This window comes from Chenopodium quinoa, unplaced genomic scaffold, assembly GCF_001683475.1.
Source record: "Chenopodium quinoa cultivar QQ74 unplaced genomic scaffold, ASM168347v1, whole genome shotgun sequence".
In the NCBI taxonomy this organism is placed as follows: domain Eukaryota; kingdom Viridiplantae; phylum Streptophyta; class Magnoliopsida; order Caryophyllales; family Amaranthaceae; genus Chenopodium; species Chenopodium quinoa.
Genome location: NW_018743494.1, coordinates 1 through 26353, shown reverse-complemented (window position 1 = coordinate 26353; position 26353 = coordinate 1). Strand labels below are relative to the sequence as shown.

Genomic DNA, 26353 nt, shown 5'->3' with positions numbered 1-26353 from the left:
TAGCAAAGTCTTTTATGATCTTATTAATTGATGCATTGATTTTTATGCTTTACATACCCCTGAGTATTATTGGTGAACCTATACCCTAGGCTTTGATTTATTGTTATTCCTATTATTCTTATTCACGTTAGTTTATTTATTTCCCTTAGTTTAATTCTCATAAAATTATATTTGTTACATGATAATTTAGACCATATCAATTCTTTAGGAGTAGAAATACATTGCTTTCACGTGGATTCGACCCTACTTCCCTATCTATTTTAGGTAGAGGACTTAAGAATTACTTTTGATTTGGTGATATGACTAGAACCGTCAAAATTTATAATAATACAGAGGGAGTAATATTAAAACAAATGAAACGCATTGCAACCTATTGCAAATCAAACTACTCACAAGTTGCAGGCTCCAAAGCACTTTTTCGTGTCAGATCGGATCAGGTTTGTCGCATAAGTTTTTTGATTTTTGACACCTCTAAGGACGTAAGATTGCAAATCCAGATGGGTGTGCAATGACTTTATAATATGGATTAATTTAATTACTCTATTAGCAAGGGTTTTGCTTAGCAATTTAAGAGCATGTTATGTTCACATTTACTCAAGTGAGCTGAACTGAATTGAACTGAACAAAACTGAATAGAGTTGAAATGAATATTTATGAGAGAAGGAAATTAGGAGCTGAACTAAAATAAACTGAACCGAACCGAATTGATTGGATCTGAACTTAACTGAACTGAATTGAAATTAAGTTGAAATGAACAGACCCTGAGTCTTTAATTAGGCTAAACTAATCCTAAGGTCAACTAAGTTGGTTTGTCCTAAAAGGCTTAGGCTGGGTTAATTGGGTTCCTAAAGGGATTTTCAATCAATTTTTGGGTTTTTTTTTTTTTTTTTTTTTTTTTTTTTTTTTTTTTTTTATCTTTGGGTATGTAATAAGCTGATGATTAGAGATCTCATGATTGTGATTTTATACTCTATCATGCTCCGTCACATAAGATCATTTGGACTTGAAATGTTGATGCAATGAACACAGGGCTCCTTATACCTAGGATCAGATTCTTGATTCCATATAAAAGGAACAACTCAGCCAAAAACATAATCTGATGGTTAAATCCCCAATCTCCATGATTGATTTTATTACTCTATCGATTCCTTTGGGTAAGATTGGCTTGAAGAAAATACATACGATCTATGAGCAAGAGTGATTATTACTCAATCATTTACTATACATACATCGTACCCAAGAGTATGAAGTGAATATTTTTGTTTAAGTTTGAAGAAGGGAATGAAAGAGTAATAATTATAGAAATGATATTCTGAAATGGACTGGCAGGGTGTACGTGTTCTGGGCTAGATTTGAAATGTCTACCCCCATTTAATTTGCAACTAATCCTAATTACTCCCTTACATGCGGTGTCTTCCATTTTATACTCCAATATTGGTTACTAGTAAGTCTAGTGTGTATATATATATATGAAACTCAAAGCATATAATATATTCATCAACTCTACTTTCGCTTTGCCATAATTAGCAAGCTAGAAGCAAGTTAATTATGGCTTCCAAATTGATATGTTTTTTGGTAATCTTTTCTCTAACATCACTTTTTATGGGTGCCTCTAGTTGCCCTAATGTTGAACAAATTGTGTACAATACTATGAAGCAAGCCGTTAGTAAGGAACCACGTATGGGTGCATCTATTCTTCGCTTGTTCTTCCATGATTGCTTTGTCAACGTAAGTATTTTCGAATCTATAATCTTATTATTTATTTAAGTTTTTTTTTTATTTATTTTTTTTATTTTTTTTATTGCAATACCATGTTCTATGTACATTATTAAACAATATACTACGACGTATGAAAAATTATTATGCAAAGATGGGAGAATTTCGTTATTTCCTTGTAATGTCATTATTGATTGTAATATTGTTGCATTTTTCTAGAAAGAAAATGGTTGGGAGGATGATGATTAGTTTGGACAATTATGGGTCCCTAGACAATTATATAGAAGGTTTAGAGAAAATGATGGATGTTATCTACATAAAAAAAAACTGAGTGAGAAAATGAAGAATTAAAAAATATATATACTTCGTATATAATACTAACGTTACATGATCTATTGTCAAGGAAAAAAAAATGCTTTACCTAGGGTTAGAGACCGGTTGCATAGTGAGGTTTGATCGCATTCATTAATATCATGAGAGACAACCCTAACCAATGGATAATATACAACTTTGATAGAAGCATATATATATATATATATAATAAAAAAAAAAAAAAAAATATATATATATATATATATATATATATATTAATAAATGATCTAATTTATTTTTAATATTGGCACAATGGTTAATTAAATATGATCCATACTTTTTAGGAAAAATCACATCTTTTTTGTCACACCCCTAAATAATAATAGATTAATAGAAGTACATACATAAAAGTCTTTGACCTAATTTTATCTCATAATGAATATAAAGGTTCATCCAAATAAATCATGTGATTAATTTAGTTATTAGAAATTATAAAAGAAATGTACGCTGAGTAGTAATTGTGAACAAAGAAAGTATATATGGCCGTTTTATATTTACGCTAAAGGATCAATTAAAATAGACTGGAATCAATATATACACTATATTGTTCATCTATTAGACTAACTCATTCATGTTTTTTTCATTCATTTCCGGTAACATTAGGGTTGTGATGCATCTGTACTCCTAGATGATACACCAACATTTACAGGGGAGAAAACTGCTAAAGCAAATGCAAACAACTCAATAAGGGGTTTTGAAGTGATTGATGCAATCAAGTGTAATCTTGAAGCTGCTTGCCCCCAAACTGTATCGTGTGCAGACATTCTAGCTCTTGCATCACGAGACGGAGTTAGATTGGTAAGCACATAAAACTCATAAAAATACTTTGGATTATAGATTTCATTGTGCACATAAATCTAAAGATTAATTAGTTTGTATTACTACTCCCTATCACTTGAGCTTCATTCATTGTTTAAGAACAAAAAGAAAAACATTACAAAATAAGCCATATTGCTTACTTCCTCCCTATTTTCCAAGCATAGGAAAATTGAAAAATACATGCAATGTTTTAGCTAGCATCTGTAACAAAAATGTGAATAAATCTATAATCTATAATAATATATACAGTCTGGTATATAATAATATATATTCTTTCTCCGTTTCTTTATAGTTGCAACATACACTTTATTGATATGGTATTTAAGACAAATAGATCTCACATGATATAATACACTTAAAAAGGGGTTAAGAGGTTGTTAGAGGTATAATCAAGTGGCCATGAGCTTTAAATAAAGATAATAGTACAATTTTCACCATAAAAATCTTCCATTTATGTGTGTTGCAACTATTATAATATTTTCATTATAGGAAAGTGTTGCAATTATAAAGAAACAAAGGAAATAATCCGTATTAAAAAGCGTTTCAAATTGCATTAATCTTGTCACGTCGCTCATTCCATCATCTTTAATTCATCTAAGTGTTAACGTTTATGTCATCCCTTATAAACATGCATGGTTGGTATACAATATGAACCCATTGCAACCACAAGTTTGATAATAATCCCATTTGCTTATCTAAGTTGAAGTACATTGCATTGTATTATTTCAGAACCATATTAATGACAATTGAAAATGAAAAATGAAGTTGAATACAATAACTCAAGACGTACATTGTCTATTTATCCCACCAAAACTAGTTATTCAATTTAAACACCTCAATTTGTTCTTATCAAAATTTATTATTTTAAGATCCTACCACTTGATGTACCTAACTATATGTTCTCACATTTGTAGTTAGGAGGGCCCACATGGAAAGTACCACTAGGTAGAAGAGATGCAAGAACAGCAAGCCTAAGCTTGGCAAACCAAAACCTTCCACCCCCACGTTCAAGCCTTGCTAACCTCACTTCCCTCTTTGCAAGACAAAACTTAAACATCAACGAAATGACCGCCCTCTCCGGCGGCCACACCATCGGCCTCGCTCGTTGCATCAACTTCCGACCCCACATTTACAACGACACCGACATAGATCCCACCTTTGCAGCCACTCGCCAAGCCAACTGCCCTAAACAAGCTGGGAATGGAGACTTCAACTTAGCCCCTCTTGATCGTCAAACACCAAACAAATTCGACAACGATTATTTTCAAAACCTTGTTCAAAAACGCGGTCTATTACATTCGGATCAAGAGCTTTACAATGGTGGTTCTCAAGATTCCTTGGTGAAGAAGTATAGTACTAATCAAGCTGTTTTCTTTCAAGATTTTGTTGCAGCGATGATCAAGATGGGGAACATTAAGCTTCTTACTGGTACTAAAGGAGAGATTAGAAAGAACTGTCGCGTTATCAATTAGATTATTGTTAATATCATCAGTTTATTTCATACTTCTGGTTTTAATTACACTTGTACGTACTATATATAAATGGAAATTTTGTGAAAAACTACCTATTATAGTTCAGAATTTGCGAGAAACTACCTATTAAAAAAATGTTGTAATTGACTACCTAATTTTCGAAAAATGTTGTAATTTACTACCTTACGCCGGATTATGAATGAGTTTGACCAAAGTTCTCCGATGTTGACTTGGTCACTTGACCATCACGTGACACTTAATGACCCTTTTCTTTCACCAAGTGTCACGTGACCAAGTCAATGCCGGAGAATTTTGGTCAAACTCATTCATAATCCGGCATAAAGGTAGTAAATTACAACATTTTAAAAAAATTAGGTAGTCAATTACAACATTCTTTTTAATAGGTAGTTTCTCGTAAATTCTAGATTATAATAGGCAGTTTTTCACAAAATTTCCTATATAAATATATGATTTGTATTAATTGTTGTTAGTGTTGTTACGTGGAAGTTGGAATTATATCCGAGTGATTTATGGATGTGAAAATTGAAAAGGACAGTGTAATTATGTACTCCATTTCTTACTCCGTATTATAAAATAAACTTGCATGCGAATGGAGTCGTATAATATTGGGATTTTTTACATCATAAGATGATGATGTGTCAGATTATAAATGGTCAATTATTTTTATTTATTTAAAAGCCTAAATGTATTATACATGTAATTTTTTTTAACAATACGTAATTATAGTTTTTTAAATTTAATTTTTATCTTTTTAAGATCATTTTCGAAAAATTAGATTAAAATTAAAATTTAGAAAATAAAAAATTCATCATTTTTCAATAATGTTCTTCATTCATGTTCAACAATGTTCTTCATTCATGTCATAGATTAACAACCTATTCCCAAAATCATTGTTATTTGTGAAAGTATACTCAAATCCGGCCTAAAATCCTCATTAAAACTCATAAATGAATTGTTTTGTAGAGTTTCGCTTTTTTTAGTTTTGTTTTTTAGGTTCTGTTCATTAAAAAATCTCAACAACAATCTCATTTTTAAGTATTTGTTAAAGAAGAATTATATTGATAGGTGTTTTGCAATATCATAGTGGTCGGCGACATAGTGATTTAGGTTGAATGATTGGCGTTCTTCCAATTGTATAAATTGAGAAGACGACTATTTTTTTTTTTTTCGAGTCCCATCAGTTTGATCGGCACAAATTAATTAATTTTTCGCAAACTTGTTCGTGGATTAGGTAGTGACCTAAACTACTTTTGGTCATTGCATATAAGAATTATATGCTCTGTTTATATTTAAGGCATTTACCTTATGTATACGTTGGGCGTGACCTCATAATTATATACTAAACCATAGCATTGATGGCTACAAATCTACAACAAGGGGGTGAAAGGTATAAACTAGGAAAGAATATCTACAGTCAACTAATTTACAATTATTCAAGTCATAGGCTATAAACTAGGAAGGAAAATAATACACCTAACTAATTCACATTTACAAAGATATATACAATATATGTTTAGCATACAATATATTTAACACTTTCAAACATATATCATAATGGTTTATTGACGAAAGGTATATCAATTATTATAATTACCAAAATTTATCCTATTATTAAATATTAGTTATAATCTTATAATTTATTTTATAATAACCAAAATTATCCCTGTTTTATATATTAGTTGTTTTCCATTCAAAAAAAAATATGTTAGTTATTATCCTATAATTAGTTTAATATTGTAATTAACAGAATTTATCCTATTTTAAATTATGTTTCATATTTTTGAGAATGAATAAAAATTGAATGTTTAAATCATGATGAATTTTATATTGTGATATAATTGAGTCGATAAAAATGATGATGATGATGATGATGATGATGATGTTTAATTCTAGGACGGGTTGTGGCTTTTGCGGCTCATCGAAAGCGGCTACTGCTGCTACTACTGCTGCTGCTGCTACTGCTGCTACTACTGCTGCTGCTACTGCTGCTACTACTACTGCTGCTGCTACTGCTGCTACTACTACTGCTGCTGCTGCTGCGGCTGCGGCGGCTGCTGGCTGCTGCTGCTGCGCTGCTGCTGCTGCTGCTGCTGCTACTACTGCTACTGCTGCTGTTGCTGCTGCTGCTGCTGCGGTTGCGGCTGCGGCTACTGCGGCTGCTGCTGCTACTACTACTACTACTACTACTACTACTACTACTACTGCTACTGCTACTGCTACTGCTACTGCTACTGCTACTGCTACTGCTACTGCTACTGCTACTGCTACTGCTACTGCTACTGCTACTGCTACTGCTACTGCTACTGCTGCTGCTGCTGCTGCTGCTACTACTGCTGCTGCTGCTGCTACTGCTACTGCTACTTCTACTGCTACTACTACTGCTACTGCTACTGCTACTGCTACTGCTACTGCTACTCCTACTGCTACTGCTACTCCTACTGCTGCTGCTACTCCTACTGCTGCTGCTACTGCTGCTGCTACTGCTGCTGCTACTGCTGCTGCTGCTACTACTGCTGCTACTACTACTGCTACTACATCCAAGAATCCGTTAGTGGGGCTCACTTTTGACACATGTCACTCATTTATTGGATTAAAAAAATTTATTATTTTTTTTAAGAAAAAGAAAAATCCTAAATTGCTAAACCAGCCACCACCGCCGATGGGTTCCCACCACCGTCACCCAAACCTAACCCCCGAAGCTCCGAGACCGTCGCTGAACCACCGTCGTCACCATACCCCGCCCCAAAACCTCCGATACTGTCACCACACCATCGAAACCCCAACCTAAACTAGCCGAAACCCCAACCCACATCGTCGCCGAACCACCGTCAGCCGAAACCTAACCCTACCCAGCCAAAACCTCCCAGCCACTTCGATTCCTCCTCGAAAAACCACCCCTGTACTTCCGCTTCACCTTCAAACCAGTCGAAAACCACTTTCGAAGCCCTAGCTAGGTCGATTTTGCGGTGAGGCGACGACATGGGTGGTTTTCGGTGGTTCGTGGTAAGGGTTTGCACGAACTGATTGGTGGGATTTGCGCGGGGGGAGGGGGGCCGTGGTGGGTGGGGATGATGGGCGGTGATTTTGCCGGTGAAGGAAGGGTTGTCGGCGTCAGTATGAGTCTCCGACTGTGGAGTCGCGGCCGCCGGTGGTGGGCTAGTGGCTGGGTTAGGGTTATAGAGTGTTTTTCTTTTTTTTTTTTTTTTTTTACCTTTATTTTTTAAACCAATGTCTTATTGCCACGTGTCTATCTTGGGTCCCACTAACGAATTTCATCCAAAATTCAGTTAGAAGGTGGTGAAATCCAATTTTTGGATTTTTTTGTGGTGTTATTTTCAAAAAAAATCCCAATAATAATAATAATAATAATAATAATGTCACTATTCTAACTAAATAGGAGAAACAAATTAATACTAGACAATAGACATGACCTAATATAATAAAATTTATGTAATTTCCTTACTTTATATAAGGTGGTTGAATATTTGTTTTAAAAATGAAAAGAAAATTATGTAGCTTACTTACATTATATAACACGCTTCCATATTTATATATTTGTACTCCAGGTAATTAATGACCTAAACATTTCTAAGTCATAACATTTTTATTTAATGTTATTTAATTAGTGTATCCTCTTTCTTAAAGTATCAATTGAAAGTCTAATAGATTTAAGTTTATCACTTTATAAATGAAAATGTTATCATCTTTAATTCATTGTTGTAACACTATCCTAAAATAGAAATATCACAATAGTAATAACACACTATAAAAAGGAATGTTTGGGGGATTTTTCTATGTGACTGGCTTCAACGTGTGGCTGGGGTTACTCGGTCAGGGGTGACTCGAGTTAGTCCTAACCGAGTAACCCCTCAAGTAACCTCTAATTGAATATTCCCACGAGTAACCCCTGATCGAGTAACCCCTCAGGTAACCCATGACCGAGTAACCCCTCGAGTAACCCCCTAAACGAGTAACCCCTGACCATCCCTTCAAGTAACCCTTGATTGAGTAACCCCTAATCGAACCCCTCAAGTAACTTCTGACTGAGTAACCCCTGATCGAACCCCTCAAGTAACTTCTGACCGAGTAACTCGAGTAACCCCTAACCGAGTCACTTGAGTAACACCGGCCACATGGTGTGGCCAACCATATATAAAAATTTGTGTTCAAATTAAAGAATGTACACTGTTTAGGGTAAAAATTACCCCAAATACGTGGTCCAATCCTATGGTGACACGTGGCCCAATAAAGAGGTGACACGTGTCACTATAGGAAGATTATGACACGTATGAAGAGCATGAGAGCACCTAAAAAATAAAGAGAGTAAAGGCCTCCTTACATCATAAGGCCCAACTACCCTTGAAAGCCGCAAAACGGGGCCCTAGAGGGACACGTGCCCTACACTAATTGCGCAGCGAATCAGAGCACATATCTCTAGGTCACTTATTCTAAGGGGCACAAATTCCTACCCCTATAAATACCCTAATCATTGATGATGGGAGGGGTGGATTGTGACATAACAATAAATAGAGCACTAAATTGCCCAACTTCTCTCTACTTTCTCACTCTAGTACTCTTTCCTTTTCAAAGTTTAAAGTTAAAATTTAAAAATTCCTCTGTCTCTCTCGGTTTCTCTAGTTACCTTCAAGATGTCTCATTATCTTCATCCTAATACCTTTGTATACCCTCACTATATGGGGAAAAACTTTCAACCTCTCCCAGTCCTAGAAGATGAAGCACCTATTAATTGGGAAAGTTGTGTTATTGGACGTGTGTGGGATGATAGGGACTTTTCTTTATCTCTTTATCAGCGGCTACTAGCCCAATTTTGGCATCTTTGTGCCCCAGTGACGGTTTTCAAATATGGTAAAGATCTAATATTTAGTTGTGAAACTTCTGAGGATGGCGATGAATTAGATGAGAGAGGGTGGGTCCATTTTAAAGGAATTTTGGTCGTGTTACAGCGCCTTCGGGAACATGCAGTACCAATGAATCTTAATCTTCATCTTGCTGAGTTGTGGGTGGGCGTGGTGGGTCTACCTTTACGATATTCTACTCCTTAAGTTGCGGCGGTTGTATTAGCTCATGTGGGTGATGTAACGAACTTTGATGAATCTAATGGTCAGTTTCCTATACTTTGCCCTAGAGTTAAAATATTAGTTTGTTTGTCGTTACCTTTGATTGCTGGTTGTTATTTTTCCACATTTGACAATCATGTCACGTGGGTGAAATTTAAATATGAAGGGATCTTTAGATTTTGTAGAAAGTGTGGTTTAGTCGGACATAGTTCTACCTTGTGTGAAAAAGATCATGCTAAAATTAGTGGTCCTTTGGAACGTCATTATCGTCATATCCATGAGAATGGTGGTTATGTGCTCTTCGGACCCACGGACCTAGAATTATATTCAGACTCTTTGCAAGGAATTTTTCCTTCCCCAAGCGCTTAGACTACGGAGCTTTGGTTTGGAGCTCATGATGATGATGATCCGTTAGAATACGATGCGGATTCGCACCCCTCGGATTATGATGATGATGATGATGGAACAACGTTTCAAGGGGTTTTGTTAGACTCTTCATCTGAGTCCACATGTGGTTCGGGCAATAAACGATCAGTGGCAAGTATTCCAGGGCTTTTTCCGCCCCCATCTCCAACTGCTTTCCGATCAGCTGATAATAATGAAGTCTTAAGCATGGATTTGGGGCCTAATCGTGCGATTAAGGGACAATTTGCGATAGTTAATCATGAGGCTCGAAGAGCTCTATGTGTAAGACATGCAACTCCTTCTAATTCAGGTTGGCAATACATGAGGGGCTGGCAAAATAAGGATACATGTGTCAATGGATGGAGTCAACAACATTCTTCAAATGACGGTGGAGCTTTGCAAAGATTTTTGGGAACTTCTGTGAGAAACAAGGACCCTTATCGCCAGGTTGTCTCCGGTTCTTATCCACTTTATGGATTGGGTTGTGACACGGAAATGGGCCATCAAGCTCTCACGTGGGATCTGAATTCAAGAATAATCTCTTCTGAGTTTATGCCAAATACTAATCCATCACCTGATCCTTTTATGCGCTTCTCCTCTTATGCAGTGAGCCGACCCAATTCTAATTTACAACATAGCCCAAGCTACCATGTTACTTCTCCTGTGGGCCAGATCTGACCTGATATGGGTTACTTAAATGATATGGATTGTTTTACCCGGGCTTCTCCAATGGACCAAACGGTTCCGGACCTGGATCTGTTTGGACATGGGTTTTCTCCTCCTCCCCTTGGTCCATCAGGCCCTTTTTTTGAGGTCCCTTTTGAAGTCGGACCTAGAAATTGGATGGGAGAGGAATCTGCTCAAAAATATCCCTTTCTTTCTTGATCTTTTTCGGCGACCCTTCCATTAAGCTCCGGTTACAGGGCCGATTCGTCTTCACAGCAGTTCTCACTCTCTTTGAATCTTCAAACTCATGGGCCGTCACCTCCTTCGCCATTCCAACGGATTATTCCCCGACGGTTTCTGAATCTCCGCCTTCTCCAGCTTCACCTACTGAATCTTCTTCAGCGACTCCGACTGCTCCGAATGCTCCAACTGCTCATCTTGAGGATATGGCTCCGCGTTCTCCTGGTAAACTTCATCTCTGATCTTTCTCTCCTATTAAGAAGAAGGGAAAAATGGTAATTAAATGGGTGCGACAGGTTACTAAGGTGTGACTGGCTAAGCGTGAAGCTTCTGCTGTAGCTCCGTCGGCCTCGCCTATCCTGGAATCGGAGGTGGGTAGTGTTTGCTCATCTGGTTGTTTGCCTTGTGTTCTTCCGTTCAAGAAGCGTAAGGGTCTAGATGGTTCGGTCTCTTCTAGCAGCTTGTCTGATGTAGGTTAGGTGGCTCCCCCTCCAGAGCCTTAAAGACAGGAATGAGAATTGGAGCATGGAATTGTAGGGGCATTGGGCAAGCGGACTCCCCTAAGGTTCCATACATTATGTCCTTGTCCCACTTATGGGTTGGATGTTGGTTTTTTGATGGAAACTATGCTCCCTGTAAATAAGGTTTTATAAAGGATAACATCTATTCCTATTTTGGGTAGTTGTGGTTTAGATGCTATAGGTTTAAGTGGTGGGTTTGTAGTATTTTGGTTAGCTCCGGTGTTGGTAGACCCGATATATATTTCTCCAAACTTTGTAGCTTGTAAAATATCAGTTGGAAATGAAATAAGACATGTAGTGTTTGTGTATGGTGCGCATCATTTAGCTGATAGATTAGAGGTTTGGACTTCCATTTCTAGCTTTGTTAGGACTCACCCTAATGTTTTGTTGATTGGAGACTTTAATCAGGTTGAATACCTTTTTGATAAAATTGGAGGTCTGCAATTTCCATGGCATGCTTGATTTTATTCACTGGCGTCTAGATTTGGGCCTCATTAATGTTCTTTTTACTGGTCCCACTTATACTTGGACTAATGGGCGCATTGATTCAAATCGGACTTTTGAATGATTGGATCGAGCCTATGCGACGTCTGATTGGTTCATTCAATACCCAAACCCGAATGTGACTCATCAACCAATTCTATTTTCTGATCATGCAACTATTATTTTCACTGACACGATGGACATGTCGCACTTTCGCCAGCCATACTGAATAGAAAATTGGTGTTTGGCTGCTAAGGATGTGTCGGAATTTGTTACTTCCATTTGCCTCGAGAACTTTCAAGGTTCATCTCAATTTTCTTTGTCTCGACGGTTGGCTGTAATCAAGGATAAACTCCGTAACTGGTGCTTATCTCACAGGACGTCATAGGGGATTAATTGGAGAGCTTTTTGTCAAGAGGTCACGACAAGTTTGCAGGCGTTGCACTCTCCATTGGCTTGCATACTGTTTCTTAATAACCGTAATGAGAAGGTAGAGGAAGCTCAAACTGTTTTTTTGTACTAGCGTTAGCGCACGAAGGTTTGGTGGGATGCTACGGGTGAATTTGGTTCGAAACTGCATTTTTCGGTGGTTCAGGCCAGGAAGCGGTGCAACATGATTCACATTCTTAAAGACTCTTCAGGTGCTTGGATCTTGGATAAGGAGGGTGTCCGTGCTTTGATCTTAAAGTTCAAGGATGCTGCAAGGTGTATAACTGAGGTCCTGAGGTCTGAGAAAATCTCTCCTCAAGATCCTTCCATATTTCCTGAGAAGAAGTCAAAAACAAAACACTCCTAGCAATCGAATTCTCCAAGGATCTCAGAATGTAAGAAATGATTATAGCATCACATCTTTTCCAGGCACCACAATTTGGATGATCTTCAGCTGGTTTCGGCAAACTTCCATCAATGAAACCTAACTTATTCTTCGTTGCAAGCGCAATGATCATACTCCTCTTCCATTCACCATAAGCCTCACCAGAAAACTTTTCAGAAACAATAGGCAAAGCAGTATTCTCAGATGGATTGATGTAATAAGGTGAAGTTGGATCAGAAGTTACTGGAACTGAAGAATTTGCCGCCATTTTCAATCAAGAAATTGTGTATAAATGGAAGAAACAACAGATTGATTGATTCAATCTATGATATTATCAAAGGAAATTGCTCAAACTCTCACGATTTCTTATAGAAATATGCAGAAATTCGAAGCTACTATAATCTGATTGTTTGATTACAATCAACAAAAAAAAAACACATAAATCTGACTTGATGCGGAAGAAAATCAGATCAAAACTGAGAGATTAGAACAAGAATCTTAGTGATTTCACTGTAATAATCGAAGAATTCGAAGATCTTTGAGCTCCTGCTCTGATACCATATTGAAAATCACAGTGAAGAACATTTGATCTTGAGAGAGAAAGTTAGAGAGAGAGAAGAGATTTTTATTGATTAATTGATCAAAATGATCTTAGGACAGCTTACAGATATTTATAGAGAAGTTTGTTACAAGCAGCTAACAACTTTACTACAAAACGCATCATTCTGTTATTGCATAACAGAATTCTAACAAACTACTGCTGACTCTTCATCTGACGTGTCATGATGATTATCATCATCATCAAGGCCTGTTCTCATTAATCGAACTCAGCTAAACTGAACTGAATTTATTAGAGCTGAACTGAACTAAATTGAACTTATTAGAGATGAACTGAACTTAAAAGAGCTGAACTGAACTAAATTGAGCTTATTAGAGATGAACTGAACTGAATTGAATTGAACTGGACTGGAATGAAATAAATATTTTATAAGAGAAAGAAATTATGAGCTGAACTGAACTTATTAGAGCTGAATAGAACTAAAAATAATCGTATGAGAAGAGGCCCTTAGTAGAAATAATTTAGAAATGAGTACTTAACTATATATTGATAAGATGGTCTAAATTGAATTTAAGGTAATTTGACATCGGGTTAGGTCAATAACAAGTTAGATGGAGTTCGAAATGGGTCACGAACAATTCAGATTGAATTTGGATCAATAACAAGTCGTGTTGATTTTGGGTTAGGTTAGTAACCAATCAGGTTAAAATTCGAGTCGGATTAGTAACAGGTCAGGTAGAATTCGGATCGGGTTAGTATAGGTCGGGTTAAATCTTGATTTTAACGGGTTAAAATGGGTTTGGTTTAATCTCGATTCAGGTCAGGTTCAGTTCAGGTCAATAATTTACGGGTTATATTCAAGTCGGGTCATTTCTAGGTGGGTTCATGTTCGGGTTCGGGTCTCAAATACTCGGGTTAACTCGGGTCTAGGGTTGTTTCCAGGTCGTGTCACATCGGGTTCAAGGTCACCCTTTTTTTTTCTGGATTCAAACAAGTCGGTTAATAATTGGGTTCGGGTAATTTTTCGGGTCAGGTCAGCTTTTAACGATTCTAGTGTGCACTTTTTTTTTTTTTTTTTTTTTTTTTTTTTTTTTTTCTTTCCACGAGCACCTTAAAAGATTATAACATCCCTCTTCCTTTAAAATTAAAATAAAGATAGTTTTAAAAAAATAAAGCAAACCTTTTTTTATTCTTCAAATATAAGAAGCCAACCTATTAGCAAAGATAATAAAGAAAAAAAAACGAAATTTAATTAAATATTGAACAATCAACAAAATTTATAAATTAATTACTTAAATTAAGTCCAAAATTAACTACATAAGCTATAAAATTAAAATTATCTTCCATAAACTATAAACTTACATTTAGATTATATTTTATTAACTTTGATATTACCTCATATTTAAAACTGTGCATTAGTATTGATGTTCATATTTCCATAACAAAATATTGTCAATCAAGTTTATATCTTATACTTCATCCATTTTCTTTAAGATGCAACACACCCTTTAGCGCGATAATTAAGAATGGTGGGGTTTACATGATATAATAAACTTTAAAATAGGATGAGTGGTTGTTAGGAGTGTAATTTAGTGGGTCATGTGCTTTAAATAAGAGATATAATATATTTTTTTCCCTAAAATAACTTTCCTTTTATAATGTGTTGCAAGTATTGTGACATTTCCTTTTTAGAGAAGTGTTGCAAATAAAAGAAAACGGAGGAAGTATGTTATTTAGTCCAGGTACCTTCCTAATTGTCTACATTCATCCTTTTTATTTATTTTTTTATTTTACTTTTACTCCCTCCGTCCCATAATATAATTCCTACTATGTTTTTTTTTTTTTTTTTTTGATATTTAAGAAATGGGAGGTGAAATAGAAATAGTAGATTAAAAATGGAAAAACATGGATAAAAGTTAGACATAAAGACAAAGCAAGTGGATAAATTTAAGGGAAAAAGTACAGTTATAGACAAAAGATATAGGGAGAAAGTGGAAATTAAAGAAGTATTACCTCTGTTACAGGTTATGTGCAACGATTTGACATAAAGCAGAGAGGGAAAATGTCTAATCGTTGCACATAACCTATACGGAGGTAGTACAATACAAGTAGATAATTTAAGGGTAAATTAGAAAGTTTAATGAATAAAGTTAAAAAAATAAGGGTATAAAGTTCTTTACATAATCTAAAAATAGAAACAGGTTCAACATTTTGGGTCTCTTAAATAGAAAAACAGGAATTATATTATTGAACGGAGGGAGTATTTTTTTTGACAGCTCTACCCTTATCCGTGGTACACATGAATCAATATATTTATTTTCATATAATATTTTATCCTTAACATTTTTTTTTCAATTATACTATCTAAGTTTTTTTTTTTTTTTTTTTTTTTTTTTTTTTTTGATATGTTTATTCTATAACATTTGCCACTAAACTATTTTAAAGACTAATAACTCTATAAATTATCTACATTGTAATTTACAATGAGACGATCTAAGAAGCAGTTTCTAGTTTGGTTCTTCGGCATCTCATCATTGATAGCTTGTTGAACAAGAGGATACATGTACGGAGTATCAAATGTCATGTGTAGTTTTTGTATATTTTGTTAGGAGAACTAGACTACTAGAGAGTAGGGATGTCAGTGGGGCGGGTCAAATAGGAGATTCGCCCCATCCCCGCCCCAGTGGGGCGGGGATGGGTCTTGGTTTGGCGGGTGATGGGGCGAAGATGAGGATGAATTGAAAACCATACTCGTCATGGGTGATGGGGCGGGGGTGGATTTTAGGTTGTACCCACATTTATATATCTTATAAAACAAATTCTATACTTTTATACTATTTTATATATATTTATGTAAAATAAAATATTAATTACAACACTTTGTAATATACTTATATTATAAACAAAAAAATGTGTAATATTTAGAATGATTTTTTTTTCTTTTTAATGTAATCTATATTAAGAGTCTGTTCTCATTGCCTGAACTCAGCTGAACTGAACTGAGCTGAACTGAGCTGAACTGAACTGAACTGAAATGAATATTTTATAAGAGAAGGAAATTAGGAGCTGAACTGAACCGAACTGAACTGAATTTCAACATAAGAGAACATGCCCTAATTATGTAGGATTGTGTATTTGAAAGGTGGAGGTTAGGTGGGTCTTGGGTGGGGATTAGGCGGGTCTTTGGCGGGGATTAGGTGGGGATGGATATCCAAGTGGAGGGTGGGGCGGGGATGGTTTTGGAATTGTACCCGCCGGGGCGGGGATAGGGATGAATTTTAGACCCGTTGCGGGGATGTGGATGGGGATGGGGATGAAATGTTAGGTGGGGATAGAGATGGGAATGCCAACATGCGCCCCGCCCCGCCCCATTGACATCCCTACTAGAGAGGATTGGTAATGTGATTGAATACAAAATGTTGTTGAGCAAAACGAAACATGAATTTGCAAGACTTGATTAGATATAGAATTGAGGTAATTATGAAATTCATATGAATCCAAATGAAATGACTTGTATTGAACTAAAGTGAATTGACCTAAACTGAAGTCAAATGATTTGAATCTTAGGGAAATGAATTCCTCCATTTCACTCCTTAACCAAATAAGGAAACTCATTTCCTTCATTTCTCCCCACTATTTCTTACCCAAATAATATGTACATGTTAAGAGAAGATGTGCATATAATAGGATTCGACTATTGAACCAATAACTATCTTTAATTAGGAGAAGATGTGATGTTAGGCAGACATCTAGCAATATGGGACAATAGGAGTGATGATCTTTGAATTTGCATAGTCAAGTTCTTCTCAATTAATTAAATGTAAATATAAACCTTAGGTAATCGAAAGAGAAATTTCAACCAATTGATAATTTTGATTTAAAGGGACATTGCATCTTACAACAACATGCATGGATTAGGAATTTGAAATAATCAATAGTTATGTAAATGTTCCCCCTCCCCTAGCCTTTGTTTTCACTGACCTGACTCCACTTAGGTATACTTTTATTCTAAATATACTTGGAAAAATGTGCTTAATTAATTTCGTGTACTTGAATAAAAACTACCCAAATTTGATTCACAATTTTGTCACATTAAAAATATTAGTTTGAAAAGGTTTAGACATGTATGATACCAATAATTAATAAGATGTAGCGTAGTGTCGGTCTATAAATACGTACACCGGAACGTGCAGAAGTACTTGATATACGTTGCATAACTTTGACTGATAGATCTAGGAATTTCGATGTGGAAATGAAAAGCTAAACTTGACATGCCTTCATAAGTTCATAATCATGGAATTCTTCTACAAGCTTTAAACCATAGCTTGAATAGTGGAGATAAAGATTGACAATCATCTCACCTAGCTAAAAGGGAAATGTCACAATAGTTGCAACACACTATAATGGGAAAATATTTTATGTCAAAAGTTGTACTATAACCCTTATTATAATCTCATAGCCCACTAAATTATCCTCTTAACAATCTCTCTCCTCCTTTTTAAGTGTTCTAAATCACATGTGACTCACTTTTCTTAAATACCGTGAAAAAGGGGAGAAAGTAGGTAATTACATACTTTGTTGCAAAATGATTTAATTAAATTCATATGATCATATGACGAGAGCTGATATACATACAACCATTGTAGGTTGTCCCTACATACAACACCATTAAAATTTTGACACATCATTAGAAAAAGGGAGAAAATTAGAAGTCAAATATATATTGAATATAATGGAACTTGGGTCCATTGTTCTAGCCAATCAAAACATGACAAATTAGAGTTGTATGTAGGGACCACATACAACAATTGTATGTGTAGCCTTTACCTCATATGACTTGGTTATCACTTACACAAGCTTAAGAGCCCCTTGGAGAAAGGGTTCATTTAAGAGCTACATAAGTTGTAATCCTATAATTTATCAATAAGATACTTGTACTTTAAAGTATTAGCGATTCTTAAACCAAAAAGTACACAGGGTCAAGATTTTAACCTTTAACCTTTACTCAAAAATATACTCGTATTGCAAAGTACTTAAACCATTGTGACACAAGTTCCAGCAGGCTTACAACAATTGTTCTTGTGGGTTGTTATTCATAACATTATGATTAGTTCCATTTGTTGACTATTGCCAATAGGTAAGATTTAATCAAGATTAGAATTATTTAATAGCGACTGGCGACATCGTGGGCCAGCTGACACACACCAAGTAACCCCTAATCGACTGGGGCATAACACTTGATTGACCGAATAACTCCTAACTGACCAAATTACCCTTGACCGAGTAACTCCGGACCGAGTGAGTAACCCTCGACCGAGTAACCACTGATCAACCAAGTAATCCCTAACCGACTTAGTAACTCCACACCGAGTGAGTAACCCCTATAACACTAACAAAGTAACCCCAACCCCATAATTATTGGCCACACGATGTGACCAACTACATATAAAAGTTTGTATTACTAGCAATGCGTGTATATAAAAATACTATGTGAGATCATTTTTAATTTCTATATGACTTTTTATGATAAATATTTTTAGATATTATGATTAATTGTAGGCATTGGTGCCATGGAAAAAAAAAACAAAAAAGGATATAACATAATTAAAACTTGTGGGAGTGTGTTTATTGAAATTGGAAATATAAATATATAATTCATCTATATTGACAAGATAATTTATCATATACGATATAATTAATTATAGCGTGTTTTGAGTGCGTTCATCACACCACATGATCGCTTGTAAATGAACAAAGTAACTCTTAGGCCCTGTTCACATTTATTTAATTTCAGTTCAGTTCAGTTCAGCTCTGCTCCAATCAGTTCAGTTCAGTTCAGCTCCAATCTGTTAAATTCAGCTCATAATTCCCTCTCTCATAAAAATATTCATTTCAGCTTAGTACAGTTAAGTTCAGTTCAGCTCCAATCAGTTCAGTTCAGCTCAGTTCAGTAAATGTGAACATGTCCTTATAACATTGATCAACTAACACATACGACTGAGTAACCCTTATAACGTTATTAAGTAACCCTTATAACTAACACCGACGAAGTAACCTCTGTAACAATGATCGAATAATCCCTATAACACTAATGAAGTAACCACATGATGGTAGGCCATACGGTGCCACATATAAAATTTTGTGAATTACTTATGTCCCCCACTCTTTTTATTAATCAATATATATATTATTTGTTTATAAATGTTCTTTTTTTTTTATTTGACAAAGGTTTTCCCTTTATTTTGTCATAATCGTAATACTTTGACTTTTTCACTATTTATATGTTTATTTTGACGATAATTTTTTACCATTATATGTATACTAAACATATATGGCCATGTAAAATATTTTTGGATTAGTGTATTTAAGTATATTTTCATTGTATTAAGGGCCTTTTCTCTTACGTTGAAATTCAGTTCAATTCAGTTCAGTTCAGCTCAGTTCAGTTTAGCTCAATTCAGTTCAGTTCAGTTCATTTCAGCTCAGTTCAGCTCAGCTCCTAATTTCCTTCTCTTATAAAATATTCAGTTCAGTTCAGTTCAGTTTAGTTCAGCTGAGTTCAGTCAATGAGAACAGGCCCTAACCTTTTATACAATCTAATGAAAATATACTACATCCGTTAAGTATTAGTTGCAAATTTGGGGTAATATTTGAGATATATAGTTGCAACTAATATTTAATAGAGGTAGTAATTACAAATTAAATATTAATGGTCAAAATTGTGCATTGATATGTGTGCCAGTCAAGCAAAGATCTGGCTTGGGATATATGTCCATTTTATATAGTGATTTATCTCGTCTCTTGGTCATATTTAGGAGTATTTTTGGCTCTACGGATCTATTTTTATTACCAATATGCATTTTCTAGTGTTTTCGTAGATTTTGGTATTGCTTTGTAGGAAATTGCAGATTTGGAGTATTTCCCCGGAGTTAGTTGAGCCACTATGAGCATTGAATTTGGATCGCATTGATATGACCATATTGCATAGCCCAAGATCGTGTCAGAGTAATTAAGAACTGTAATTAAGGGCTTGCGAAGAAGAAGAAGCTGAGGCATTGGACTTGCTTCATAGAAGAAAATATTTGGATTGGGCCGAGTAAAGGATCCCAAACGAGGAATCCAATGTTACCTGATGGACTTGCCCGATCGACAAGTGTTCTCGCCTTGAGGCGCGCCCGACCGCGCGAGGAAGAGAAAGAGCAGCAACATCTCTTCTGAAGGCGTGTCCTACCGGGCGAAAGATATTGAAGGAGCACCATGAGGCTTATCGGCCTGGTCGACCAGTCATGCTTCCTACCGGGCGCGTGTTTTTGAGGGCGTTTAGAGATGACTAATCATAGTCTTAGTTTAGGTTTCTTAGCTTTAATATAAATACGCTTTTGTCAAGCGAAACTATTACATCTTCCATTAGTTAAAAATTCCAAATTTTAGTTTTAAGCTTACATTAGTATTTTGTTCTCTCAACACTCTTTGGTTTATGCAATTTATTAATTCCATTTATTTTGGTAACGATTTTCTTCTTTTTATTTCTCGTAATTTAAATACTTTGATTAGTTATGTCTTGTTTAATTGTTTTCTTAGGTTAGATTTCAATATGTGTGAGTAGTTTATTTCTACGGTTAGGGGGTGATTTATTATTGATGATTGTTAATGCTTTAGTTAATTTCCTATTGATTGATTTAATGCTATTCAATTAGATTAGGCATGGTTTCACTGTTTAAGTTATGCAATATTGATTTGAGATTCGGCAAATGAGAATTGATGTTTAGGCTTAGTTTCAATAGGCAGATTAATTTATAAATGGTTAAGTCAAGATTTGAGAGATGCGATTTAATACCGCTAGATTTACTCTGTGATTGTAATACGTAGCAAAGTCTTTTATGATCTTATTAATTGATGCATTGATTTTTATGCTTTACATACCCCTGAGTATTATTGGTGAACCTATACCCTAGGCTTTGATTTATTGTTATTCCTATTATTCTTATTCACGTTAGTTTATTTATTTCCCTTAGTTTAATTCTCATAAAATTATATTTGTTACTTGATAATTTAGACCATATCAATTCTTTAGGAGTAGAAATACATTGCTTTCACGTGGATTCGACCCTACTTCCCTATCTATTTTAGGTAGAGGACTTAAGAATTACTTTTGATTTGGTGATATGACTAGAACCGTCAAAATTTATAATAATACAGAGGGAGTAATATTAAAACAAATGAAACGCATTGCAACCTATTGCAAATCAAACTACTCACAAGTTGCAGGCTCCAAAGCACTTTTTCGTGTCAGATCGGATCAGGTTTGTCGCATAAGTTTTTGATATTTGACACCTCTAAGGACGTAAGATCGCAAATCCAGATGGGTGTGCAATGACTTTATAATATGGATTAATTTAATTACTCTATTAGCAAGGGTTTTGCTTAGGCAATTTAAGAGCATGTTATGTTCACATTTACTCAAGTGAGCTGAACTGAATTGAACTGAACAAAACTGAATAGAGTTGAAATGAATATTTTATGAGAGAAGGAAATTAGGAGCTGAACTAAAATAAACTGAACCGAACCGAATTGATTGGATCTGAACTTAACTGAACTGAATTGAAATTAAGTTGAAATGAACAGACCCTGAGTCTTTAATTAGGCTAACTAATCCTAAGGTCCAACTAAGTTGGTTTGTCCTAAAAGGCTTAGGCTGGGTTATTTGGGTTCCTAAAGGGATTTTCAATCAATTTTTGGGTTTTTTTTTTTTTTTTTTATCTTTGGGTATGTAATAAGCTGATGATTAGAGATCTCATGATTGGTGATTTTATACTCTATCATGCTCCGTCACATAAGATCATTTGGACTTGAAATGTTGATGCAATGAACACAGGGCTCCTTATACCTAGGATCAGATTCTTGATTCCATATAAAAGGAACAACTCAGCCAAAAACATAATCTGATGGTTAAATCCCCAATCTCCATGATTGATTTTATTACTCTATCGATTCCTTTGGGTAAGATTGGCTTGAAGAAAATACATACGATCTATGAGCAAGAGTGATTATTACTCAATCATTTACTATACATACATCGTACCCAAGAGTATGAAGTGAATATTTTTGTTTAAGTTTAAAGAAGGGAATGAAAGAGTAATAATTATAGAAATGATATTCTGAAATGGACTGGCAGGGTGTACGTGTTCTGGGGCTAGATTTGAAATGTCTACCCCCATTTAATTTGCAACTAATCCTAATTACTCCCTTACATGCGGTGTCTTCCATTTTATACTCCAATATTGGTTACTAGTAAGTCTAGTGTGTATATATATATATGAAACTCAAAGCATATAATATATTCATCAACTCTACTTTCGCTTTGCCATAATTAGCAAGCTAGAAGCAAGTTAATTATGGCTTCCAAATTGATATGTTTTTTGGTAATCTTTTCTCTAACATCACTTTTTATGGGTGCTTCTAATGCTTGGCTTATGCAGCCAGACTTTTATGCCTCTAGTTGCCCTAATGTTGAACAAATTGTGTACAATACTATGAAGCAAGCCGTTAGTAAGGAACCACGTATGGGTGCATCTATTCTTCGCTTGTTCTTCCATGATTGCTTTGTCAACGTAAGTATTTTCGAATCTATAACCTTATTATTTATTTAAGTTTTTTTTTTTTATTTATTTTTTTTATTTTTTTTATTGCAATACCATGTTCTATGTACATTATTAAACAATATACTACGACGTATGAAAAATTATTATGCAAAGATGGGAGAATTTCGTTATTTCCTTGTAATGTCATTATTGATTGTAATATTGTTGCATTTTTCTAGAAAGAAAATGGTTGGGAGGATGATGATTAGTTTGGACAATTATGGGTCCCTAGACAATTATATAGAAGGTTTAGAGAAAATGATGGATGTTATCTACATAAAAAAAAACTGAGTGAGAAAATGAAGAATTAAAAAATATATATACTTCGTATATAATACTAACGTTACATGATCTATTGTCAAGGAAAAAAAAAATGCTTTACCTAGGGTTAGAGACCGGTTGCATAGTGAGGTTTGATCGCATTCATTAATATCATGAGAGACAACCCTAACCAATGGATAATATACAACTTTGATAGAAGCATATATATATATATATATATATATATATATATATTAATAAATGATCTAATTTATTTTTAATATTGGCACAATGGTTAATTAAATATGATCCATACTTTTTAGGAAAAATCACATCTTTTTTGTCACACCCCTAAATAATAATAGATTAATAGAAGTACATACATAAAAGTCTTTGACCTAATTTTATCTCATAATGAATATAAAGGTTCATCCAAATAAATCATGTGATTAATTTAGTTATTAGAAATTATAAAAGAAATGTACGCTGAGTAGTAATTGTGAACAAAGAAAGTATATATGGCCGTTTTATATTTACGCTAAAGGATCAATTAAAATAGACTGGAATCAATATATACACTATATTGTTCATCTATTAGACTAACTCATTCATGTTTTTTTCATTCATTTCCGGTAACATTAGGGTTGTGATGCATCTGTACTCCTAGATGATACACCAACATTTACAGGGGAGAAAACTGCTAAAGCAAATGCAAACAACTCAATAAGGGGTTTTGAAGTGATTGATGCAATCAAGTGTAATCTTGAAGCTGCTTGCCCCCAAACTGTATCGTGTGCAGACATTCTAGCTCTTGCATCACGAGACGGAGTTAGATTGGTAAGCACATAAAACTCATAAAAATACTTTGGATTATAGATTTCATTGTGCACATAAATCTAAAGATTAATTAGTTTGTATTACTACTCCCTATCACTTGAGCTTCATTCATTGTTTAAGAACAAAAAGAAAAACATTACAAAATAAGCCATATTGCTTACTTCCTCCCTATTTTCCAAGCATAGGAAAATTGAAAAATACATGCAATGTTTTAGCTAGCATCTGTAACAAAAATGTGAATAAATCTATAATCTATAATAATATATACAGTCTGGTATATAATAATATATATACTTTCTCCGTTTCTTTATAGTTGCAACATACACTTTATTGATATGGTATTTAAGACAAATAGATCTCACATGATATAATACACTTAAAAAGGGGTTAAGAGGTTGTTAGAGGTATAATCAAGTGGCCATGAGCTTTAAATAAAGATAATAGTACAATTTCACCATAAAAAATCTTCCATTTATGTGTGTTGCAACTATTATAATATTTTCATTATAGGAAAGTGTTGCAATTATAAAGAAACAAAGGAAATAATCCGTATTAAAAAGCGTTTCAAATTGCATTAATCTTGTCACGTCGCTCATTCCATCATCTTTAATTCATCTAAGTGTTAACGTTTATGTCATCCCTTATAAACATGCATGGTTGGTATACAATATGAACCCATTGCAACCACAAGTTTGATAATAATCCCATTTGCTTATCTAAGTTGAAGTACATTGCATTGTATTATTTCAGAACCATATTAATGACAATTGAAAATGAAAAATGAAGTTGAATACAATAACTCAAGACGTACATTGTCTATTTATCCCACCAAAACTAGTTATTCAATTTAAACACCTCAATTTGTTCTTATCAAAATTTATTATTTTAAGATCCTACCACTTGATGTACCTAACTATATGTTCTCACATTTGTAGTTAGGAGGCCCACATGGAAAGTACCACTAGGTAGAAGAGATGCAAGAACAGCAAGCCTAAGCTTGGCAAACCAAAACCTTCCACCCCCCACGTTCAAGCCTTGCTAACCTCACTTCCCTCTTTGCAAGACAAAACTTAAACATCAACGAAATGACCGCCCTCTCCGGCGGCCACACCATCGGCCTCGCTCGTTGCATCAACTTCCGACCCCACATTTACAACGACACCGACATAGATCCCACCTTTGCAGCCACTCGCCAAGCCAACTGCCCTAAACAAGCTGGGAATGGAGACTTCAACTTAGCCCCTCTTGATCGTCAAACACCAAACAAATTCGACAACGATTATTTTCAAAACCTTGTTCAAAAACGCGGTCTATTACATTCGGATCAAGAGCTTTACAATGGTGGTTCTCAAGATTCCTTGGTGAAGAAGTATAGTACTAATCAAGCTGTTTTCTTTCAAGATTTTGTTGCAGCGATGATCAAGATGGGGAACATTAAGCTTCTTACTGGTACTAAAGGAGAGATTAGAAAGAACTGTCGCGTTATCAATTAGATTATTGTTAATATCATCAGTTTATTTCATACTTCTGGTTTTAATTACACTTGTACGTACTATATATAAATGGAAATTTTGTGAAAAACTACCTATTATAGTTCAGAATTTGCGAGAAACTACCTATTAAAAAAATGTTGTAATTGACTACCTAATTTTCGAAAAATGTTGTAATTTACTACCTTACGCCGGATTATGAATGAGTTTGACCAAAGTTCTCCGATGTTGACTTGGTCACTGACCATCACGTGACACTTAATGACCCTTTTCTTTCACCAAGTGTCACGTGACCAAGTCAATGCCGGAGAATTTTGGTCAAACTCATTCATAATCCGGCATAAAGGTAGTAAATTACAACATTTTAAAAAAATTAGGTAGTCAATTACAACATTCTTTTTAATAGGTAGTTTCTCGTAAATTCTAGATTATAATAGGCAGTTTTTCACAAAATTTCCTATATAAATATATGATTTGTATTAATTGTTGTTAGTGTTGTTACGTGGAAGTTGGAATTATATCCGAGTGATTTATGGATGTGAAAATTGAAAAGGACAGTGTAATTATGTACTCCATTTCTTACTCCGTATTATAAAATAAACTTGCATGCGAATGGAGTCGTATAATATTGGGATTTTTTACATCATAAGATGATGATGTGTCAGATTATAAATGGTCAATTATTTTTATTTATTTAAAAGCCTAAATGTATTATACATGTAATTTTTTTAACAATACGTAATTATAGTTTTTTAAATTTAATTTTTATCTTTTTAAGATCATTTTCGAAAAATTAGATTAAAATTAAAATTTAGAAAATAAAAAATTCATCATTTTTCAATAATGTTCTTCATTCATGTTCAACAATGTTCTTCATTCATGTCATAGATTAACAACCTATTCCCAAAATCATTGTTATTTGTGAAAGTATACTCAAATCCGGCCTAAAATCCTCATT

The 26353-nt window shown here is 34.7% G+C and overlaps 1 protein-coding gene and 1 pseudogene across 1 annotated transcript; both read left to right on the top strand.

Annotated features, from left to right (window-relative positions):
• Positions 1-1468: 1468 nt before the first annotated feature.
• Positions 1469-4929, top strand: LOC110739449 (peroxidase 4-like). The gene is made up of 3 exons (XM_021919904.1): positions 1469-1728; positions 2692-2886; positions 3822-4929. The coding sequence occupies exons 1-3, from the start codon at positions 1549-1551 to the stop codon at positions 4377-4379; spliced, it is 933 nt and encodes a 310-aa protein (XP_021775596.1). The 5' UTR covers positions 1469-1548; the 3' UTR covers positions 4380-4929.
• Positions 4930-22479: 17550 nt separating this feature from the next.
• LOC110739450 lies at positions 22480-25619 on the top strand (annotated as a pseudogene).
• Positions 25620-26353: the final 734 nt, after the last annotated feature.

Bases quoted from the DNA above. Each gene is read 5' to 3' on its own strand.
- LOC110739449 (XM_021919904.1), top strand. From the start codon at position 1,549: ATGGCTTCCAAATTGATATGTTTTTTGGTAATCTTTTCTCTAACATCA. The intron at 1,729-2,691 runs GTAAGTATTTTC...CGGTAACATTAG, and splicing joins TCCATGATTGCTTTGTCAAC to GGTTGTGATGCATCTGTACT. The intron at 2,887-3,821 runs GTAAGCACATAA...TCACATTTGTAG, and splicing joins CACGAGACGGAGTTAGATTG to TTAGGAGGGCCCACATGGAA.